The sequence below is a fragment of the Zea mays genome, chromosome 1 (genome assembly GCF_902167145.1).
Source record: "Zea mays cultivar B73 chromosome 1, Zm-B73-REFERENCE-NAM-5.0, whole genome shotgun sequence".
Lineage (NCBI taxonomy): Eukaryota > Viridiplantae > Streptophyta > Magnoliopsida > Poales > Poaceae > Zea > Zea mays.
This window is the reverse complement of record NC_050096.1, coordinates 38,979,627-39,001,310: the sequence shown is the minus strand read 5'-3', so window position 1 is coordinate 39,001,310 and position 21,684 is coordinate 38,979,627. Positions and strand designations below refer to the sequence as shown.

The 21,684-nt window shown below is 41.2% G+C and overlaps 3 protein-coding genes across 6 annotated transcripts; all 3 read left to right on the top strand.

Annotated features, from left to right (window-relative positions):
- The first annotated feature begins 380 nt into the window (after positions 1-380).
- Positions 381-5,858, top strand: LOC100277520 (Digalactosyldiacylglycerol synthase 2 chloroplastic). Its single transcript, NM_001367328.1, has 5 exons — positions 381-508; positions 1,082-1,409; positions 2,034-2,300; positions 4,515-4,864; positions 5,024-5,858. Exons 2-5 carry the CDS (start codon positions 1,125-1,127, stop codon positions 5,514-5,516), a joined length of 1,395 nt encoding a protein of 464 aa, NP_001354257.1. The 5' UTR covers positions 381-508; positions 1,082-1,124; the 3' UTR covers positions 5,517-5,858.
- A 1,103-nt stretch (positions 5,859-6,961) lies between these two features.
- LOC103634282 (serine/threonine-protein kinase ATG1c) lies at positions 6,962-13,629 on the top strand. Of its 3 annotated transcripts, none has more exons than XM_008655843.3 (13): positions 6,962-7,453; positions 8,078-8,195; positions 8,275-8,333; positions 8,464-8,528; positions 9,911-10,004; positions 10,098-10,178; positions 10,269-10,374; positions 10,997-11,069; positions 11,145-11,503; positions 11,591-11,967; positions 12,579-12,852; positions 12,946-13,016; positions 13,105-13,629. In XM_008655843.3, exons 1-13 carry the CDS (start codon positions 7,190-7,192, stop codon positions 13,306-13,308), a joined length of 2,145 nt encoding a protein of 714 aa, XP_008654065.1. In that variant the 5' UTR covers positions 6,962-7,189; the 3' UTR covers positions 13,309-13,629. The 3 variants fall into 3 exon arrangements, with proteins under 3 accessions (XP_008654065.1, XP_008654071.1, XP_020401570.1); XM_008655849.4 differs by having other exon boundaries at positions 6,993-7,453; positions 11,624-11,967; XM_020545981.3 differs by having other exon boundaries at positions 6,993-7,453; positions 11,145-11,967.
- Positions 13,630-15,628: 1,999 nt separating this feature from the next.
- Positions 15,629-21,106, top strand: LOC100283137 (uncharacterized). 2 transcript variants are annotated; one of them, NR_178182.1, is made up of 15 exons: positions 15,629-15,911; positions 16,053-16,134; positions 16,284-16,306; positions 16,443-16,517; positions 16,582-16,635; positions 16,726-16,803; positions 16,913-16,981; positions 17,045-17,194; positions 17,283-17,451; positions 18,703-18,743; positions 19,854-19,943; positions 20,016-20,120; positions 20,202-20,382; positions 20,490-20,599; positions 20,677-21,106. NR_178182.1 is itself a non-coding variant. In NM_001156039.2 (15 exons), the coding sequence occupies exons 1-15, from the start codon at positions 15,879-15,881 to the stop codon at positions 20,750-20,752; spliced, it is 1,326 nt and encodes a 441-aa protein (NP_001149511.2). In that variant the 5' UTR covers positions 15,629-15,878; the 3' UTR covers positions 20,753-21,106. The 2 variants fall into 2 exon arrangements, 1 of the variants encoding a protein (NP_001149511.2); NM_001156039.2 differs by having other exon boundaries at positions 20,212-20,382.
- The last annotated feature ends 578 nt before the right edge of the window (positions 21,107-21,684 follow it).

Sequence of the window (21,684 nt, the reverse complement as noted above, 5' to 3'; positions counted from 1 at the left end):
CAATAATTGACCGCACGAGTTTGCTGCGGGAATCGAGTTCTCGATGGAAATAAGGATAAAGAATAAATTTCCCCTACTAAGCATTTTGGGACTTGGGCCAGAAATGAGTTTCGGGGTGGGGAGCGAGCACTCCCCGGACCCCGCTCCTAGTTTCCTGTGTTGACCTAGTCAAACATGCCGGCCCTTTCATCCCAGCCCATACATGAAAAGTACCCAAGCGACCGCCCACTAGACGGATTCACCGCACTTGCTATCGGCCCAATTCCCCCATAGCGGCCTCGCTGGGCCGACGTATCCGGGGCCACTAAACGCAGATTTCCTCGGTTCCTTGTACGTTCAGGGCCGGACGACGGGGACAGACAGCGGTGTCGCGGGGCCACCTGCTTCCCAACGCCGACCGCACCTGCTGCCCTGTCGTCCGCCCTCCTTCCCTTCTCCTCCCCTCCAACTGTTTCCTCAACCTCCCGACCCAACCACGGCCGTGCCCGCCAAGGCGCCAACCGCACAGGTGAGTTCATCTTCCTTCCTCCTGATTCTTCTCCGTCCGCACGCCATCTCGAATTTGAGGTGTGTATGGTTGGGGGCTACGAATGTGGGATGGAACAGGGTGATTTCTATGGAACATAATGGTTCGAGCAGGGTGCTTGGGTCCGGGAATTGGATGGTTTGAGAACTTCGGTTTATTATAGTTGTATATAATGCGATGACACTGTAAGTTCATGAGGCAATTACCGCAACCAAACACACTATCAGAGGCTGAAGAGCTCAGATCGTTCTCCCTGTCAGGCTTCTCCTGGGTGGATCTCTCTCGTAGTCTCGTGGAGCCCCTAGCGTTTGTGAGTTACGCTTGCATTTGCGGGGCGTCGAATTGGATGCTCCCCACTATCCAACTTTGCATCTGCAACGAGTCAATTGATTCTCTGGATTTTATGGGGTTAGACATTTTTGGTGGGTGCGGGGTCACGAGCAAACAAATTTGAGATGCCAGCATCATGTTCTTCTTCTTTTTCGTTATTATGCTATTCTTAGGCAATACTCCTATGATTGAAGTGCTAGTATCGCTGTCTCTTGGACATTGCAGCAGCAGCTGGGGTGCTGACGTGCTGTGGGTGGTTCTGTTGTCCATGGCGCGGAAGCATCAGCATGTTGCCATATTTACCACAGCGTGCCTGCCGTGGATGACTGGGACTGCGGTAAACCCACTGTTTCGGGCTGCATACCTTGCCAAGGCTGGAGATTGGGAGGTCACGCTGGTGGTGCCTTGGCTGTCCAAGGGGGATCAGGAGCTCGTTTATCCAAACAAGATGAGGTTCAGTTTGCCGGCAGAGCAGGAAAACTATGTGCGGCGGTGGCTTGAGGAACGGACTGGGCTGTTGCCGAAGTTTGACATAAAGTTCTATCCTGGGAAGGTAAAAGTCAAACAAAATTTAAATATATAGTTTTAAGTGCCATGTTAATATGATGGGATTGTTGTACAGGCATGGATTACCACGGTTCACTCCGCTGTAACAAGATCCAGACCCCACCCTTTTCCTACCAAAGATGCATGGCTTGCCTGCTTTCAAATAGAGGGAGGGGGGAGGGGTTCTCAGAGTTCCGAGATAGCTCGTTCATGTCTTTATACTAGCATATCATGAATTTATGTTAATGACAGAATTGAAATATAGACCAGTGTGCTTGATACCAGTGAAATATATGGTATGAGACAGCTAGTTTTAGTAAGTTATATGCAAGTACATCGAATACTCAAATGACTAGAAAATTCTGGTACTGGAAGACATAGTAGAATGCTATGACAAATGTCTCTAGACTTTTGATTTAATGGCACTTGCTTTAGCATAAGGAGAAAGAAGGGAACCAAAATTACTAATGTATAGGTCCTTTATGCTGAAGAGCATCAGTTTAGCTGCACAGATGTGGTTCTTGACCTTGAGATAATATGATAGACTAACACTACGCTGCACAGATGTGGTTCTTGACCTTGAGATAATATGATAGACTAACACTACCCTTCTGATGATGTCCATATGCAGTTTTCAACTGAGAAAAGAAGTATTCTACCTGTTGGAGACATCAGTCAGACAATATCTGATGATAAAGCGGATATTGCAGTGCTAGAAGAGCCAGAACATCTTACTTGGTACCACCATGGGCGGAGGTGGAAAAGCAAGTTCCAAAAAGTTATAGGTGTTGTTCACACAAACTATTTGGAATACGTGAAAAGAGAGAAAAATGGATACATTAGTGCGTTTATCTTAAAACACATTAATTCTTGGGTTACAGACATCTATTGTCATAAGGTTAGCCCTTCCATTTTTCTATTCAGTGTTGTTTCTTTTGATTTGTTTCCAGGTTCTTCCAAGGTGATTAATATCAGTGCCTCTGTTAAGATTGGATGAACAATAGCAATGTCGTCCATTGTGGCCCAATGGTAAAAATATATAGGCAACATGGATACACAATTTGGAATCAAACACAACATTTCATTGGCAGTCATCCTAGATTGAAACACCTACACCCTTACACCTTTAAGCATACACAACAGTCTCGAGATTGAAAAATGAGAACTGTGATCAGTTGACAACTATCGTATGACTAAATATAATGGCTTGCATAAGGCATCACTGGCAACTTCTAGCCAAAGATAAACATGGTGCTAATCTTAGACAATCACACTTTTTATACCCTTAGAGGTTGTTAACCTACTAGCCTTCTTGTTCCACTTTGTACTCTTCATGGTCAGAACCAACAAGTTCTTAACCTGAATAGTACTTTTCAAACCTCGAATTCCTCGCATTTTCTTTTACCTTGCTAATCCTTATACTTTGTTATCAGCTACTGACCTACAAAAGAACACACATTGATTAAATCAACAAATATGTTATGCATCGATAGAGTCACCATTTTACATAGGGATCAGATAAAACTCATCCATCATTTCCCTTCTTTTTTGGTACTAGCAGTTAGTTTGTCAAGTTAGTAGCTGCACTGCTTATAATGTTTTCCCCCTTTTTTGTATGATAGTAGACGCCCTGCTTACTAGTAAAGCACAAATCATAATGACATCATGTGCATCTATAACATATTTTTGTATATTTTGGAACAGTTACCAAATGCATTGGTAATCTATCTCTCTTATAAACCAAAACCTCACTGATGCTATTTCTCTGCTTCCACGTTGCGCCATGTCATCACCATTGGTTCAGCTGTCTGGGCTTAAGTGGTCATCTCCATCCTGACCATTGATTGTTTGAGCCATAATCCCGCTTACATGCTTTTCTCTTTAGCTTCCAAGCCATTGGTAAAATGGTAACTGATCATAGTTGCTGCAAATTAAAAATAGAGCTATCACTAGGCCATCAGCAGTTTTTTTTAATGCCACCGCACATTACTCCTCTTCCGATTCCTCTCTCTGCTCTACCTGTTTCCTGTATCTGACAACTTAGCATATAATAGGAGCTGCAACTACCTTGACCCCTCCCCCCAATACATGGAAGGTTTTCAATCAAACTTCCAGACTATCCTGGTTAGTAGAAACACTTTTTAGCGTGAGGATTCCATTGCGGCGCTGATGTAACGTGGCCCCAGCGGCCACCAGCCCACCACACATTGCAACAATCCTATGCTTCTACCATGATCATTGCTGTCACTATTCATATACAAATCCTGAACCAGAGTGCCACTTCCTTCCTGGGATTGTGTCATGCTTCCTGGCCTCTACAGTGTTTCTGTACGCGTATTATCATTTGTCATATACATTACTTGTGTTTCTGGAACTTGATTTGTAGCATTGATTAAGATTTTATTTGTTTCCTATTCTTATGTCCAATAGCTGCAGTCCAAATGCATGTCAGCGCGTCATTATTTTATTCTATTAAATGGTTGCATGTTTGTCTAGATCTCAAGATCATCCATTCAGTTCATACAAGTGACATTATCTTTTCCTTTGGCATTTGCCATACTCCATCCGTTCATAATATATGACACCGTTGACTTTTTAAAAAAAACTTTGACCACTCGTCTTATTCAAAAAAATAGTGAGTTATCATTTTTTGTGATTTGTTTTATCACTTAAGGTAGTTTGTGCTTGACTTAAATTTTTTACATTTTTGAATAAATATTTTGAATAAGACGAGTGGTCAAAGTTTTCGAAAAAGTCAATTGTGTCATATATTTGTAAACAAAGGTATTATTATCTATCTTCATGAAGTCAATAGAGAAGTTATTCAACTCCTATATGATTTTGGTGTTCCAACTGCAACATGTCTTCTGCTGTTCTGCAATCATTCAAGGATGAATAATCCATGCTATTTGAACCTTTATCTTCTCCTACCAACTTCAGATCTTTGATTACCAATCATCTTAAATGACACCAGAATTCCCGTGGCAATGCAAGGGGAATTCGTCTAACTATATATAAGCATGTGCTCCACTTTATTTAAAGCATAATTTACCTTTGATTTCTTATGTGCAGTTTTTCTGACTCTTTCTCCTTATAACCCTCCTTTTTGAAGGTTATAAGATTGTCTGCAGCAACTCAGGATGTTCCAAGGTCTGTGATTTGTAATGTTCATGGAGTTAACCCCAAATTTATTGAGATTGGCAAATTGAAACATCAGCAGCTATGCCAAAGAGAGCAAGCATTCTTCAAGGGTGCATATTATATCGGAAAGATGGTATGGAGTAAAGGTTACACAGAGCTTCTTCAGCTTCTTCATAAGCACCAAATGGAATTGTCTGGCCTTAAAATGGAGTTGTATGGCAGTGGGGAAGATGCTGATGAAGTAAAGGCATCAGCTGAGCGACTGAGCTTAGATATTAGAGTCTATCCAGGCCGTGATCATGGAGATTCAATATTTCACGAGTGAGTATTTAATAGATGAACAATAACTTTTTATACATTCTTACTAGCTGCTAGATTGTTTTATGTTCAGGTATAATTTATGATAAGTTCTTTGTACCATCACTTTATAATCTTTGAGTCTCGACTGAACTGTGTTATTGATTCCATTGTTTGTCCCAGCTACAAGGTCTTCATAAACCCAAGTACAACTGATGTGGTATGCACAACAACTGCAGAAGCTTTGGCAATGGGGAAGATTGTGATCTGTGCAAACCATCCTTCAAATGTTTTTTTCAAAAGATTTCCTAATTGTCACATGTACAATACTGATGAAGAGTTTGTGAGACTAACAATGAAAGCTTTGGCAGAAGAACCTATCCCACTGTCAGATGATTTGCGGCATGAACTTTCCTGGGAGGCAGCAACAGAAAGATTTATTAGGGTTGCTGATATTGCACCAACTGTGCCTGTGGGACAACCACCACCCTCCTCACAGCATTTCATGCGCATCTCCCCAGATGAACTGCAGAAGAACATGGAAGAGGCATCGGCATTTTTCCATAATACAATCTCTGGGTTTGAAGCTGTGCGTTGTGTGTTCGGTGCAATACCAAACACACTGCAGCCGGATGAACAGCAATGCAAGGAACTTGGGTGGAATTTGCAGGGATAGCATTAGCTTTTCTTGCGATGCTGTTGCCATGGACCATAGAATGAACCAGTCTAACTCAACGGCAAAAAGATGTGTCGCTCGGAGAGGTTCTCAGATTGATCAAACATACATTCTATGTGGTGTTCTGGTGTGGCGGCACTGCATTTTTTCTTCATATATCAAAGGCGTTCTGAAGTTCCTGGATGCATCGTATCTTCTGATTGTTAATCTTAAGCAGTCTGAAGTGCACACTAGTATTACAGTCTCATATATGTGGACTGTTTTTCATCGTGTTGTTTCCCAGGATTGACGCGTGTGTTGAAAATCTTATTGTATAATAATATGCCCCTTGTTTTCGCAGCCATCCATGCTGAAACTTTTACTACACCGCCTAAAATCTGTGTGCTAGTTGATACTACCTGTGTTCTCGATAAATAAAAAAGAACAGAAAAAGTAAAAAAAAAAATACTGTGCTTCTTGTGGGCGTGTGGCTTATATAAGATTGCCCAGCATTCCCTCTTACAGTTGACTCCATTCTACAATCGACTCGTCATCATATCTTGATTTCTAGTGTCTACATCATCCAGTTCGAAGGAGGTGCAACAAAAAATTGAAATAGCACTACAAGCTGGCACGCGAGAGAAAAATACATGACAAGCCAGAAAAGAAATACTTCTAAAGGATAATATGGAAACCTTATTTTCTCAAGAGATTTTTTTTAAAAAAAAAATAGTTTATTTTCCTTTAAAAAATAAAAATCTCTTAAGAAAATAGAGCCGCCTCACATATTTTTGCAGTTGTGGTGATTAATTTTTCGCGGTATGTTGTTCTAGAAGCTTCTATTTATATAGTACTATCTCTGTTCAAAAATATATAACACATTTAATTTTTTTTTTTGTTTAAAATCTTGATGATTCGTCTTATTTAAAAAATGTATTCAAAAATGTAAAATTTTGAATCATGTTTAAACAAATTTAAGTGATAAAACAAATCACAATAAAATAAATGGGAACTCACGTAAATAAGACGTGTGTGATCAAAACTATAGATAAAAAACAATGACATCATATATTTATAAACGGAGGGACTATTCGTTTTAAGTTTTGTAGCTACGGTGATTATTTTACATGTATGTAACAGATGCAAAAACGCTTCTCTACGGATTTTGGTGGCCAGAAGTCGCTTATAGTTCCCAAACATCGAGATTCTAGGTCTACTTCTGTGAAAAGCTGTTCTCTGAGTCGTTGGGAAAAAGGCGAACCAAACAGACTCATATATCGTCCTTGTTGATTCTGCGAGGAAAAAGAATCCGTGTTAGCTCATTATAAACACAGAGGCCATTTAGAGTATGTTTTCTCTATTCACAACATACAAAACGACATTAATATGATTCAGCACTGTATATTACTTTTGTGGCCAAAATAAACGGATATATCATATTCCAACAAGGAGAATCTTACGAAAGACGTCGGAATCTTATAGATGAGCGGATATGGATAACCACAGGGCTGGCCCCGACGCGGGGTGAACGCGACCTGACCCTGTTTCCTTCTCTGGTAGTCTGGTCTCTCGCTTTTCTGTTCCGCGCAGCAACGACGCGGTTGCTTCTCCCCACGGCGGCATCTCCTGCGCGGCGGCGCCGCCCCCGCGAGAGCCGCGACGGCGCACTAGGCGAGTTACTGGACACGGGAGCGATGGGGGACGGCGCCAGCGGCCGCGGCGGTCGAAGCGGCGCCGGGCGCCGGGTGGGGGAGTACGAGCTGCTGCGACCGATTGGGTCGGGAGCCTACTCGCAGGTGTGGCTGGGACGGCACCGGGTGCGGGGCACGGAGGTGGCGGTGAAGGAGATCGCCATGGAACGTCTCAGCAAAAAGCTCCGCGAGAGCCTCCTCTCCGAGGTCGACATCCTTCGTCGCATCCGACACGATAACGTCATCGCACTCCACGACTCCGTCAAGGTATCCTGCCCGCGGCTTGCCGCCCCATTTGATGTCGTTCGTGATCCCCCGTGCTATAGATGTGGATCTGCAAGGTCTTGATGCTGGTGGGGTTTGACTGTAGGCTAGGATGTATGAAATTGAGGAGTTCCTCCGGTGAATTTTAGCTTACTGTGAGCATTTTAGGTAGGTAGGAACTCTAAGCAAAAGTTACCCTGTATAGCTTGATGTCCCTTTGGATGGAACTAGTTAGTTTGCAAAGGATAACTCTGAATGTTCGCTCACCTGTTGCCAAATGTTTTGTCACTAATTGCTGCCTTGCTTGAAGTAGGAGGTTCAGTCCTGCCGGGCTAATGATTCGTGAAACCATATGTGGGCTTTAGCTTGGTTAATTTGTTAGATTGATGTTTTCTGGAAGCTAGGATTTTGTGGAACATAGGAAATAAAAGTACTTTTAGCACTGAATCTCAATTTATTGAGTGAATTCTACCAGTTTAATAGCAAATTCGTTGGCTCAATTTTTTTCTCTGGTATTAATTTTGTTGTCTTTTTTTTTGTTCAGCAAATAAAGTTCCTCATGCACAGTGACCATACAGCAGTCTTTCTAATTAGTAATTACCACAAATAACTATTGTGTGTGATTAGGATCATGGGAGTATATATCTCATACTGGAGTATTGTCGAGGTGGTGACTTACATGCATACCTTCAACGTCATAAAAGAGTTTCTGAAAAGGTTGCTAAGCACTTCATCCGTCAGTTAGGCAAGTGATTTCGTCAATCATCAGCCCCCGTCCCCTCTATCTCTACTTAGCTTTTATCATAATCTCATTTTTCTGGCAGCATCTGGTCTGAAAATGCTTCGCGATAATAACGTGGTTCACCGAGACCTAAAACCTCAGGTTTGCTTACTCGCTTTCTTGTTTCTGTTTCCACGATAGCTGAATATTTCATGGTCAAGAGTTCAAGAAATATACGGTGGTTAAATTTATGTAATTTTTTAGATTCTGAATTTTCTGGTTTTGCAAACAGAACATTCTTCTTGTTGAAAATAATGAAAATACTCTGTTGAAGATTGCCGACTTTGGATTTGCAAAGTGAGTTCCTTTTCTTTCATTTTAGATGAAATATTAGCACATATTTCTACAAATATCCTAATTTTCTGACTTTATCAACAACTGAGTTGTATATGCCTTTTTTGGTGATTTTATTTCTACTGGGTTTGCATCCAATTAGTATACTAGTACTGGTACTGACAGATTGAACAAATGGCCTTACATCTTTTCCACTCCTCACTTTCTTGATGGTGGAGTCAACTGAGATCAATGCGTTTTCTTTTGTTTGAAATTGTTTCTGGTGGTGACTAGTTAATGTCTGAAAAACTGAAACGATCAGTCGATGAAGGACATGAAAACACCCTGTACGGTGGACAAACTGATCTGCTCCTTTCAAAACAGATGTCCCAAGTGTACATCCTGCATGGAATACTTTCAAGTTTATTTCTTTGACTGCAGAGTGTCAACTATTGTACTAGACCCTCTCTATGAGTATATATCATGTATATCATCTGGTCTAAATGCGGTAGAACCATAGAAGTTACACTAGTGCATGCAAAAAATTCCCTTAACAAGGCTCTATCTATTGCAACATTGCATGAGGCATTTCACATTTCAGACAGGAAAAATCTGCAACATTTCAAAATAACATCTACCACATGCCTGCACTTGAAACTGACACCTGTTGCGTTTTGAAAGAATGATAACAACATTTCCAAATTACATAATAACATTTTTCAGGATCCTAAATTTATGGTTCTGAACATTAATGCAGCACTATATTTCCTTTAGGATCTTTTAGGGCGATTGCAAGTAGCGATCTTTCTGAAGTCTCTGGCATTTGTAAACGTAGCTAAACAAAGGTAGAACACTTCTGCAACATATTTATACACTTACCTATTCTTTATTATAAAGCATCGCTTTTAGTAGTTTATATTCTTTGTTTTTTTGTTTTGTCAAATATAATCAGGGTACTATTTCATAATGTTACAAAATTATCTATCTTCATGAAAAACTTTGAGCCGAAATAGTTCAATTAAAAGAACTATCTTGACTCGGAATAGTTTGCAATATTCAGGCCTGCTGTATGGTTCAGCACTTCAGCTATTCAACTCGTGCATGTTTCTACATTCAAATTTACATAAAGTTTGTAAAAAAAGAATTTTTGGAGAAACCAAGTACAATAAAACACACTATATTTCAGGGTAACTTAGGGTGAATAACAATAGATAAGGCTAAGGGTAGACTTCGATTCCTTGCATCTTTAGGTTCTAGTAACATTCACACAGCTTTCTCTCTGTGCAACACGAATTTTGTTGGATCAAGTTCACTCTAAGGGGTGGATGCCTGAATGAGCTGTTCAACAGCTTGATAGTATGAGTATTAGATATATGATAGTTTGCTTTCTCCTTTCCGATGAGCAGATTTTTGCAACCCTTTGCCCTAGCCGAAACACTTTGTGGTTCACCACTTTACATGGCTCCAGAAGTCATGCAAGGTCAGAAGTATGATGCAAAGGTCTGAGTTTTTTTTCCCTGTTTCATATCAGATTCAGCATCTTTTACTACTGGTGTTTGACCCAGTGTTTAATGGCCATTTCTGACAGAACAGGCAGATCTGTGGAGTGTTGGTGTCATTCTATATCAACTTGTTACTGGAATACCACCTTTTAATGGGGACAATCAGATACAGGTTTTTCTCCTGTTGTCAGATAACTTCAGTATGTATGATCTAGATTTGAATACAAGTGCTAATGGGAAAATATATTTATTTGCTTTCCAGTTGCTTAAAAATATACTCAGGACGCATGAAATACGATTACCATCTGATTGTGAATTGAGCCATGACTGCATCGACTTGTGCAGAAAGTTGCTGCGGCTCAATTCAGGTTAAGTCACTAATTCCTTTGTAGTTACATCGAGTTCCTATGATATCTTCAATTCCTCATTGAATATAGAGCTTTATGATATTGTCATTGATGGTTCAAAGAAGTTTGAACCACATTATTATTCTTACGTTGCAACTTGGAAAGGAGAAATCTCACAAGTATTGTTGTATTAATTTATTATATTTGTTCTTTGGAAAATGAATGGTACCATGCAATAGCAGTTTTAATTGCAGTGTGATTTTCGTTTTTATTTTTTCAGTGATTCTGTTAGTACCTATTTTTCAGTTTTGATGTTCAACTCAAGACTGTTCCTTAACATTAAGAAATTTTGCAGCAGAGATTTAGCCAGTTTTAGATAAAAGTGTTTTCAGAATACCACTTTTTTCAAGGCATACTTTTTTCTGCGAAAGTATGTGTAGGAAATAAGAACATTGAAAGTGGATGGTTTCTATTTTTGCGTTTGAGCATATCACGGTGCATAAGCTAATAATATACAGCCGCAGCATAGCCTTGTATCTAGTATTTAAAACTGAGGCTGAAATGTAATGTATACTATTGATGTTATCATATACAGTTATCAGCTAACATTAACTATGTGTGCTAATCTGTATAATTGATCCAGTGGAGCGGCTTACAGTTGAAGAATTTGTGCACCACCCATTTCTTTCTGAACATGCTCCAGAGAGGACCTTGAGGTATTGATTTGTCTCCATTATATTCTCACCTACTGCATTTTCTGATGTTCTAAATATTCTGTATTGCATTTACAGCCGGACATTATCTGAAATAAGAGATGGCTTTCCAATAAATAATATCAGTCCAACAAGGCCTTCAAGCCAAAGTTCACAAGAAGATTGTATGCCTTTTCCTTTGGATGATGAGTCAAGTGGACAGGATGAGGGTCCAATTCCTGACAGTAAGAGTCCGATGAAATCTTATGGGTTTCCCACAGGTAAAAGATTGGATAAAACTTCAGGCCAGAGTCCATCAAAACATACCAGTCTGTTCTCCAGGTATGTCTTGGGAAATAATCATGCACCTAGTAGCCAACACCATGGCCATACTGATAAAATGACCAAGGAAAGCAAGATTCATGAAGTGCAAGGTCCAAAAGGTGTTTATCCAGAAGGTATGGAAGTCATTAGTAGTGCAATTCCTCATTTTTATTATGAACAATCCTTACTGAAATTATTATTTCATTACTTTGTAAATGTAGATTCCCCTATCATTGATTCATTAGAGTTTGTAGATCAGGAATATGTATTTGTGTCTGGACCACACCCAGAGGGATCATCGTCTTCAACAAATGCTTCTCAGCAGCTTAACTTACCGGCAAAATATGATAATTTATCTGTTTCACCACCGAAGTTAACTTTCTTGAGTGCACCAATGCCGATAAACGGTTTGCCGATTAATAGACAACAATCTGCTGGGACTGGTAGCTTCGACAGCCACTATTCTCCTGCATCTGTCATTTCACAGGGATCTGCGGATATAAGTGATGCCATGGATCAGCCCCCATCTGATTATCTGACGAGGATTAGATTGTTAGAGCAATATGCATCAGCCATAGCAGGGTTGGTCAGGGATGAGGTAATTTTTTATCTGCTTGGTGGTACCCAGATTCTTTGCTTTCCCTATGTTATATTTTCACTGAGTCACTAGGTCGCGTGTTCGAAGCAGCCTCTCCGCATCTGCGGGGGAAGGCTTGCCTCGGTTTTTCCTTTATCTAGACCCTCTTTAGACCTCGCTCGTGTGGGAGCCTCCGACACTGCCCTATGCTTTATTTTACTTTGACTCAACCTTTGGAGATGGTTATAACCCATTGAAATACTTTCATCCATACCACGACTTAATATGCACTTTCCATCTATCCCAAGCTTTGTGTAATACTCTCTCTGTTTCAAATTGTTTTCAAATTGTAAGTCGTTCTAGCTTTTCTAGACACATAGCTTTTACTATGTATCACATAATGTCACCTAGAAATGCTAGAACGACTTATAATTTGGCATGGAAGGATTAGCAAACAATGCTTTTGAGTTACGTTGAACTGTCTTTAAGCTTGAATCCCAGTAACTCAAGACACAACTTTCCTATAATAAGAAAAGCTTCAGGCAGCATTTAGCCATTAGAAGTGTTTGTCAATAGCAACAAGCTGCCACTGACTTGCTTTTTTGTTTTGCTGATCAACCACCTGATTGAAGATCAAAGGTGGCAGGCACTTGGTGGCGTTCTCTATTCAGCTAATTGTTCTTGCAACCTGGAAGCAAGCAATTCATTTATGCAATACCTTTGTAGCTTCACTTGCAAGGGAGAGTCCCTCACAGGATATCCATATGAAGGGGCTTAGTGCTGATGCTTCGCATTTGCTTGCGAACTCAAAGCTAGCTGATGATGTCTGCGTGCAGATAGAGAAACAGTTTCTCTCCGAAGTTGAATATGCGGAAGAACTAGCCAGCACTGTGGGACAGATAGCTGGTATGTTAAACATGCCACCAATTGTGGGTCAATACCATCTGTCCGTCTCTTGGTAAACCCTTTTGGATGTTGATAGTGTTCTTATGCACACAGATGGTACAGAGATGCCAGATGCAATCGAAATGATATTTCAGTCTGCTTTACTTACAGGAAGGCGAGGCGGTGTAAGTAAAGCACAGTGTATTCCATTACAGAACTAGTCTGACATGTTTACATGTTTACCACCCATTGTTTCCTCATCCCAATTCACAGGTTGATGAGATGTTTGGGAAAGCAGCGGATGCCATGACTGGGTATACGAGGGCGGTATCCATGCTGCGGTTTCTCCTGATCGAGGCACCATCACTTGCCCTCAACCCTCCTTTGACTCTGACAAGATCCGATCGGCATCGACTTCGCACATACATTGAAGCTCTCAACACCAGGCTCTGTCAGATGCAGAGCCAGAGGCATTGACTGCTGCCATGTGTCCTCAAATCTTGTTCAGGTTGAGGGACGGTAGACTTGTGCAATATTTTTTCATTTGTAAATATATTTGTTGGCCCAAGATAGGACATGTAAGATGTCAGAAATTTGGAACTAGGCAGAGCAGCGAAAATCTATTATAACTCGACCAGACTACTATTATGATATGGAATTAGGTGGAGTGTACGTGTTAGGTTCATTCTGTGTGAATTCAGGCAGAAGCTTGAAAACGAAATGACCAATCATGGTCACTTGTGGAAATGTAAACTACTTCGTAGATTCTTTATTAGTACTCTATTTCGTTCTTTTTTATTTGTTGTGGTTTAGTTAAAAAAATGAATTAGCTTTCGACAAATATTCGAGAAAGGATAGTATATGTTATGGTGTGTTCCAACTAAAAACTTATGCATCTAATATCATCTCTTATATGTTGTCGAATTTATTATGCTAGACGTGTCCGACCACTACATCCTATGCAAATGCACAAGGTCTTCTCGAGTTCGCCTTTTCAGAACTGTTCTTTGCCGGACATCACAAACAGCCAGACATTGACAGGTTCTGAAAGGTATTTGTCAGCGTCCATGAGGAACATAAATTGAGTAATAAATTGGATGTTGTCAGCGTCGGACCCATGGTTTATTATAATTTTTATACCAGTAAAGCTTTTTAAAGATTTGTTCGGCAAAAGACAGGCCCACAGTAGGCCTGGCTGGGATAGCATTTCCATCGCTTGGAGGCAAAGTAACAATACGAAAAGCTCACAGGTAGGTCGGTAGCTTGCTCGACTCAATTAATCAGTGACTCGTCTGTTTGTATTTCTTAATAAACTCAGCCACTAAAACTTATGTTGTTAACGAGCCAGTTCGTGAGTTGACTTTAAATTTAAACTTACTCTGTTTTTTTTTATTTGTTACGGTTTAGTTCAAAAATTGAGGGCGGACGTGTGATCCTCACTAGACGGCGTCCACGTGATTGGTTCACTGTTGCGGACGTGTAGTTGTAGCCAAGAGTTTTAAAGCGACAAGACAATAATTCATGAAGGGTCAAGAAAATCATCGACAGAAATCAAGCAAGACCTTAAAAACTAATACAAGTTTCATATCAATGTATAATACAATTTCAAATAAGAAAACTATATGAACAAAATAAGCAAAAAAATGTTGTTAGTTCTTGCTGGCCGAATAGAAACCGTGCGTACCCTGTAAAATGTCGATCTCTTCGAAGAGCGGAAGCGCTGGGAAAGAGGCGAGGTTAGGTGGCATCTCCGATTGGGAGCCAGGACTCGCTGGTTCACCAAGTCGATGGGGATAGATCATATCGTCGCGACAAGTAAGATCAGACTTGTCAAGCGGGACGACATCGTGACAACAACAAACATGATGGGGACACATGAAGGTGGCGGACAACGCCTCGTGTCGAGAAGGTGGTAACAGTGAACGGTATCTAGAACATGGTATCCGGGTGGACTAGCTCAGGCGGCGTAAGAAAAAATGGGACCAAACATATATATGTGAAGACAAGACCAATGAGGAGGACATGAATCATGAGGACTGGTCCGATCCGATGAGCAGGTCTAGAACGGGACTATTTTAGCCCATTTAAATGGATTGTTCGTTTCAGATTAAAGTCGACTGTTTGGACTGCTGCAACTGCAATCTATAGAGACAAAAACACTGTAGAAACAGTAGAAACCGGTACAGATTAATCCAAACAAACAGATTGAAAACTTTAGGTATATGAGATTATAAAAAGGGAGCCATGGCCAACTTTATCCCTTCGAATCCGTTTATGGCTAGGCTCCACGGAGACGGTAGGTGGCTACATACGTGGGCATGCAACCTGCATTGTATGGGCTACGCTTTTGCAATGGCACTCAAGCCAAACTGATTCTATATTTATGTTCTATATCGTATTTAAAATTTTATTTATACACTCTTGTCTAATAGACATCTACACATAACCATATAAGACTTGATTGGATAGCTAGGCATGTATGGACAGGCTAGACGCGTCCTAGCCGGCTGGATACGGTAGTTTTAAGTGTATGGAGTGATGCAGGTTAATAATTTTAAAATGAGTTGGTTTATATTTACTCATGTGGTCACATACAAATAAATAAACATAAGCTCAAACAAAATCAAAACAAACAAATATAAGTTCAAACAAAATTAACACATACGATGACCCGAGATAAATTGATACGGGCAACCAATCAGATAGATAAAGTTGTTCCGAATATGCACAAGCAACTAAAATCATGAACTAACTCCGCTTCTACCAACAATAGGCTCTTACCGGCGTGGTTCGACTTCTACAACAAACATGGCATCTGTCTCACCCTGCCCTCTTTCATCATTTCCCGAAGCTTCGCATCCGTCCTTCGGTCCTTCCTCACCCGTTCGTCTGTCTCGCCTCACCCACCCACCCACAGCATCAGAACGGAGGGAATTAGGGAGCTTCGGCCGGATCCGCAACATCGGGGAACGGCGGGAACCAGGGAGCTCCCGCCGCCTAGAACCGGAGCTCCCAATCGATCCACTGGCCGTTGAGCCGACACTTCAATGGAAGCCCACGCCTCGCGGGGCCGCCGCACCGTACGTCCCCTTCTCGTTTCTCGTTATTTCGACCTTTTTTCAAATGAGATGGCACGCAGATCCGTGATCCGATAGTACCAGCTTCTGAGATCTGAGACCCGAGGTGACAATTATGTCATCTTGTGCGCGTGTTTGTGGCAGCTGGAGGAGATTCGGCAGAAGAGAGCCGCGGAGAGGATGCAACACGCCGTCCCGATCGCGGCGTCTCACGTCGACTCTCACGGTTGGTACATCCTTCTCTCCAACCCTCGCTCGGTGACTTTTCGTTCGGATGATCTCTTAATTTGCTTTAGTTTGGTTTGATGCTAACTTTGTGCTGTATTTTCCTTCCCTGTGTCACTGTGTGTCTCTACCAATGCTGATGATCTTTAGGGAACCAAAGAGCTGGAGCTGAGGTCAGTTTAGCATTTTATATCGTTCACGTCTTCACGAGCACTCGACTGTTGATAAATTGCATTCTGGTTGCAAATATGAGTCCCTGGTGTTTTTTAGAGTGTAACCAGTAACCGAGCATTTTTGTATGAATACTAGCATCTTGCTCGAGTTCAAGAACTTGAAAATGGCAACACGGAATTGGAGAGGGAAAACAAAATGCTCTTGTCCAAGGTACTTTATATGCAATTTGGTTTCATTGTTACTTGGAGGTTCTGACGTTGATTACCTCTGCTAGATCGCTGAGAAGGAAGTTGAGAAGGACGCCCTTGTAAACCGTTTGAATGATCTCGTGAGCCTCTGAGTATATTGTTATTGGTGCTGACTGCTGAGCTCCTGTTTTTCGTTGCCTTTAAAAAATGGCTTGATTTGTTTTCTGCAGGAGCGGAATGTAGTGCCCTCTTTGAAAAAAAGCTTGAATGACATTTATTTGGAGAAAGATGCTGCTGTAGTTGCTAAGGTATTGAACACCTGTTTTTTGTTGCATTTGTGCTATCATGTGTCTGATGGAGTGATGGTCTAATTATGCATGCCATCTCATTATGTCTTTTGCCTGGTATGCTGAGTAGGAGGATGCTCTAGCTCAACTCAGGAGCATGAAGAAACGACTCAAGGAAGCAGAGGAAGAACAGTATAGGGTATTTATTGAAAGATGATCATTATCAGCATTATGATCACTTGGCTAATCTGGAAATGTACAGGCAGAAGAAGACTCGGCCTCCTTGAGAGCACAGCTAAATACCCTGCAGCAGCAAATGGGCCACACTTACAGTGGATATACAATGGGAACATCAAGTGAGGAATCTGTTGCCATGGAAAAGGAGATACAAGATTTACAGGCACAGCTAAAGGTAAGGTTTATTCAAAAAAATCTGCCTGTTTATCTTGTTTCACGCTTTCTCTAATCATTACATCTAAACTAACAATATTGCAACACAGCAAGAGTCACTGCTAAGGCAACAGGAGCAACAACAATTAGCTGAACAATCCCAGCTGAGGCAACAAGAGCAAGAAAAACTAGCCAAAGAGCAAACCCGTATTGCTTCTCTGGAGGCTGAAAAGCAACAGTTGGAAGACCAAATTACTATGTTGACAAAGAAAGCTACAGGTATGGAGGATACATATACTTACATTATTCTGTCTTTTATTTATGTGAGGAATGTTAGAACTTGCCGGAGATACAATGATGAAGATGAACAGTTGAACACATCGCCGGTGAGGTCACAACCAAAGCAAAAAACTCATGCGAATAGTGGAGGTGGTCTTGGTTTTGTGCTATCAAACTCGGGATTTTTTCCTGATAGTATTGCTATGCTTAAGTAAGCTATTATAAGCAAACTAAAGCATGCCCTTCAATCAGGCTGATACATGCACAATATCATGCTCCTAATTTGCTACTGCCTAATAAGCTACTTCCAGAAATGCTAAGTGGCAATCTATCACTCAAGGATTACAATCAACAAGGAAGAACAACATTTCATGCTAGTAAACATTTAACTTCACTCTAGTTATACTAGCATGTGTTCTCTTCCATATTTATCATTCTGCAGTGTCTTCGATTACTTCACTATCCATACTATAGTAGCACTACTGCCACATGCTAGGTAGTTGTTATCTTGTGACATCCAAAATTAAGTATGCTTGCTGACAACACTCTAGATATAATATTTGCTGAGAACTGCAACAACTGTCTTCACTGGTGTAAATCCAGTATCTCGATGGTGCTGCAAAGTCACAATTCACAAATGAACACACCCTTTGGTGTGCTGCTGGAGCAAAAGGCCTCCAGGAGTTACTTGCCAGGGTGTTCTATTAGGCTAGTGCTCTTGACTTATGGTCATCTACCCATCTTGGGTGTGTCTTTTGGGGGTTCTTCTGATCCTTTTTGTACTCTCCTTTCTTAATCAGATGGTGTATGCAGTTTTCTAGCATGTTCGAGAAAAAATATTGAGTAAAGTGTGCTGGTTCAGGTGTGTTAAGCCGGTCCATAAACTCTTAGAATAGCCTATTAGGTCCCTAAACATTGTTCTGATGTCATTTTAGTCCAATCGGCTGTGAACATGACCTGGATGTGGCTTTGCCATCGTGTCGTCCACGTGGCATGGCCTTGCCACATGGCCACCTGCCCACCTGCTCTAACGATGCCGTATCACGTGGACGTGGTGCCAAGGCCATGTCAGCTAACCAAGTCCTGTTCACAATCGATTGGACTAAAATGACACTGGAATAATGTTTGGGACCTAATCGGCTGTTCTGAAAGTTTAGGGACTGACACCTGAACAAGTTTAGGGACCGCCAGCGGACTTTACTCTATTTGCATGGATTGTAGCCATTTTTTAAATTTTCTCTTTCCATGCAGAGGACGCTTCTGAGTTTGCTGCACGCAAGGCATTTTCAATGGTAATGTATCTAACGAACTTAAGATTGTTAATTCTGTTATTATTTTGCACATGCTGGATAACCCATGTTCTGGTATAGACAGCAAATATAGTTTACTATGCATTTCAACTGGCAATCTGGATGATTGAAATGGTTACCTCACTGTTCTTAAGGCGTCGCCTAGGCATCCAGGCGGAGGTCCAACGCCTAGGCGCCTTGCCCGCCTACCTCGCCTAGGCGTCCAGAGGTTTTCAAGTCGATAAGTCGAGTCGACAAGGTACCGACTTGGTGACTGATCGATAAGTCAGTCGACTAGTCATCGACTTGCCAATATAGTGGCTGTTTTGCCTATATAATGGCTTTATATAGACAATATAGCATTTACATATGAAGAAAGAGCATGTTTTACCTCATTTGAAGCCTGAAATTGAACGAAACTAAAATAAACAGCAAGCCTTACCTCATTTGAAGCCTCAAACTGAACCAAACAGCCATATAGTTCAAATTGGAAAACAAATAGCAAGAAAATATAGTTCGAACTTGAAAGGAAATAAGCTCCATTAGATAGCTAAGCTGCTGCTGCAGCTAGATAGATACTAGATAGTAGATACCCTAAATATCTCCCAAATCAAAATCATCCATTGCTTTTTCTCCCAAATTAAGAAAATATGTTGTGTAATGGGCCTTCTGGTTGTTTGGGCTGAACTGGGGCACAAGTCGCCCGACTTGCCAGACCAAGTTGACGACTAGTCGACTGAGAATTTCCAGTCGTTGACAAGTCGCCCGACTTGCCAGAAAAGTCGAGCCGGCTCCTAGGACTGACTGGACGACTAGTCGCCGGCTAGTCGACGACTTGAAAACAGGGGGTGATTGTCTCGACCGACTCGAGGCGGTGGTCCAACGCCTTGTCTCGCCTTACCGCTTTAAAAACCATGGGTTACCTGCATCTGTTGTTTTTAAGGGGGTGATTGAAATGGTTACTTGCATCTGTCAAAACCTAAGAGTATTTAAGGGGGTGGTTGAAATGGTTACTTGCATCTGTAGTGTTGTCTGTTCATGGTATTTTTCTAGGTTCATTAAGCTATTCATGCAAACTGTACCTAGCTACTGACCCAATTTTCATGATGACAGCAAGATAGGGAAAAACTTGAACAGCAGTTGCATGACATGGCTTTGATGATTGAGAGGCTAGAGGGGAGTCGTCAAAAACTGCTAATGGAGGTGCTTAATGCCGCTTTACTTTTTGAATTGTACTAGTCTCAAATGTTGATTATTTTTTACCGCGGTAGACAGATTGATTCTCAATCGTCAGAAATAGAGAAACTGTTTGAGGAGAACTCAGCCTTATCTGCTTCTTATCAAGAAGCCATTGATGTTACTGTACAATGGGAAAACCAGGTGTGCCATTGGCCTTCTTGATCACTTAGTGCATCTATGTTATGCAACCCTTTGCATAAGAAATCTGCCTCGACTTAACAGAAAATTTCAGGTTAGAGACTGTCTGAAGCAAAATGAAGAGCTCCGTTCTCACTTGGAGAAACTAAGACTTGAACAAGTTAGCCTGTTGAAAGTAAGCAATATCGCTACCCAATCAGATGGGCAAACTGAAAACAGTATCTCAAACCCACCACAAATGGTCATCGAGAATATTTCTCTAAAGGTTAATCTCTGGAACTTTTTTTTAGATTATTATTTATAGTCAATCGTAATTAAAATCATGCCGTTAGTTTATTGTAATTTGTGGTGTACATACTTTTCTTCGTATAGGATCAGCTTATAAAAGAACAGAGCAGATCTGAGGGGTTGTCGGCAGAGATAATGAAACTTTCAGCTGAGCTTAGGAAAGCAGTCCATGCACAGAATAACCTTGCACGCTTGTAAGTATACTGCTTATCTGCCCTAAGCCCACTTCGTTTTCTGCTAGGTGAAATTAAACCGTCGCCATCTCTTGCAGATACAGACCTGTATTAAGAGACATTGAGAGCAATCTGATGAAAATGAAACAAGAAACTTATGCGACGATCCAGTGATACATGTTGACATGTTGTGAAACTCAGTCCTCTGGCATGGCCGCATGGGCTCCACGTTACTGATTTTCGTCGTGGATGTATTTATCTCATGCCATCTTCAAGATGCTGGTGCAAAGCAGTTCTTTTCGTGGCCACCATTTATAAGTAGAGTTCAGTCGAGATCGTTGTACTTGTATCATACTCATGTATACCCGATTCCCAGACTGGTTCATCTCGTAAATTGGAAGCGATGTTTGGATGCCTATGTATCAAGTGGATCATAAACATCCAAACAACGCCTTAAAATAGATCGTTTCGACATTATTATTTTCCTGCTTGCAATCCAGGCTCTAACAACTTCTCGGTCTTGTTTAATCCTTTCATTTGGCGAGTCCGCATGTTCGAGTTTGAGTTCTAGACCAGTCCGCATATATGGATTGTTTGGATGAAGTCGTCGTGACAACTCATGCTTGTGTCATCCTGGCCCCAGGCGGACGCTCAGGTAAATATTTGAAGTCTTCATCCAAACAGCCACATAGCGTATGTTAAGAAGAGTGCTAATGCGCCCCCGGACGTGTGCATGTACATCGTTAAGCAAGTCCAGGTGGTAATGCAAGTCCACGCTGTCCGGAAGTACAGGCAGTACAGTCCAGGCTCAAAGCTAGGTGCTGCGGAGAACCAGTCCAAGATGAGCATGCTTGGCTAGGGTTTGAAAAAAAGCTCAAAGCTCGCGAGTCGATCCCAGAGCGGCTCGGCTCGCGAGCCTCGAGCGAGCTAGTTTTTCGAGCAACTAACGAACCGAACCACTCTAGATCACGAGTTGCATAAAATTAATCAAGCTATGTAATAATAATGGATATTAGATAGTTTTATAGATATCTGACTCGTTTTTTAGTTTTTAATGATTGATAAATAATAACTATAATTTAAATTACTTGTAATATCATCTTATG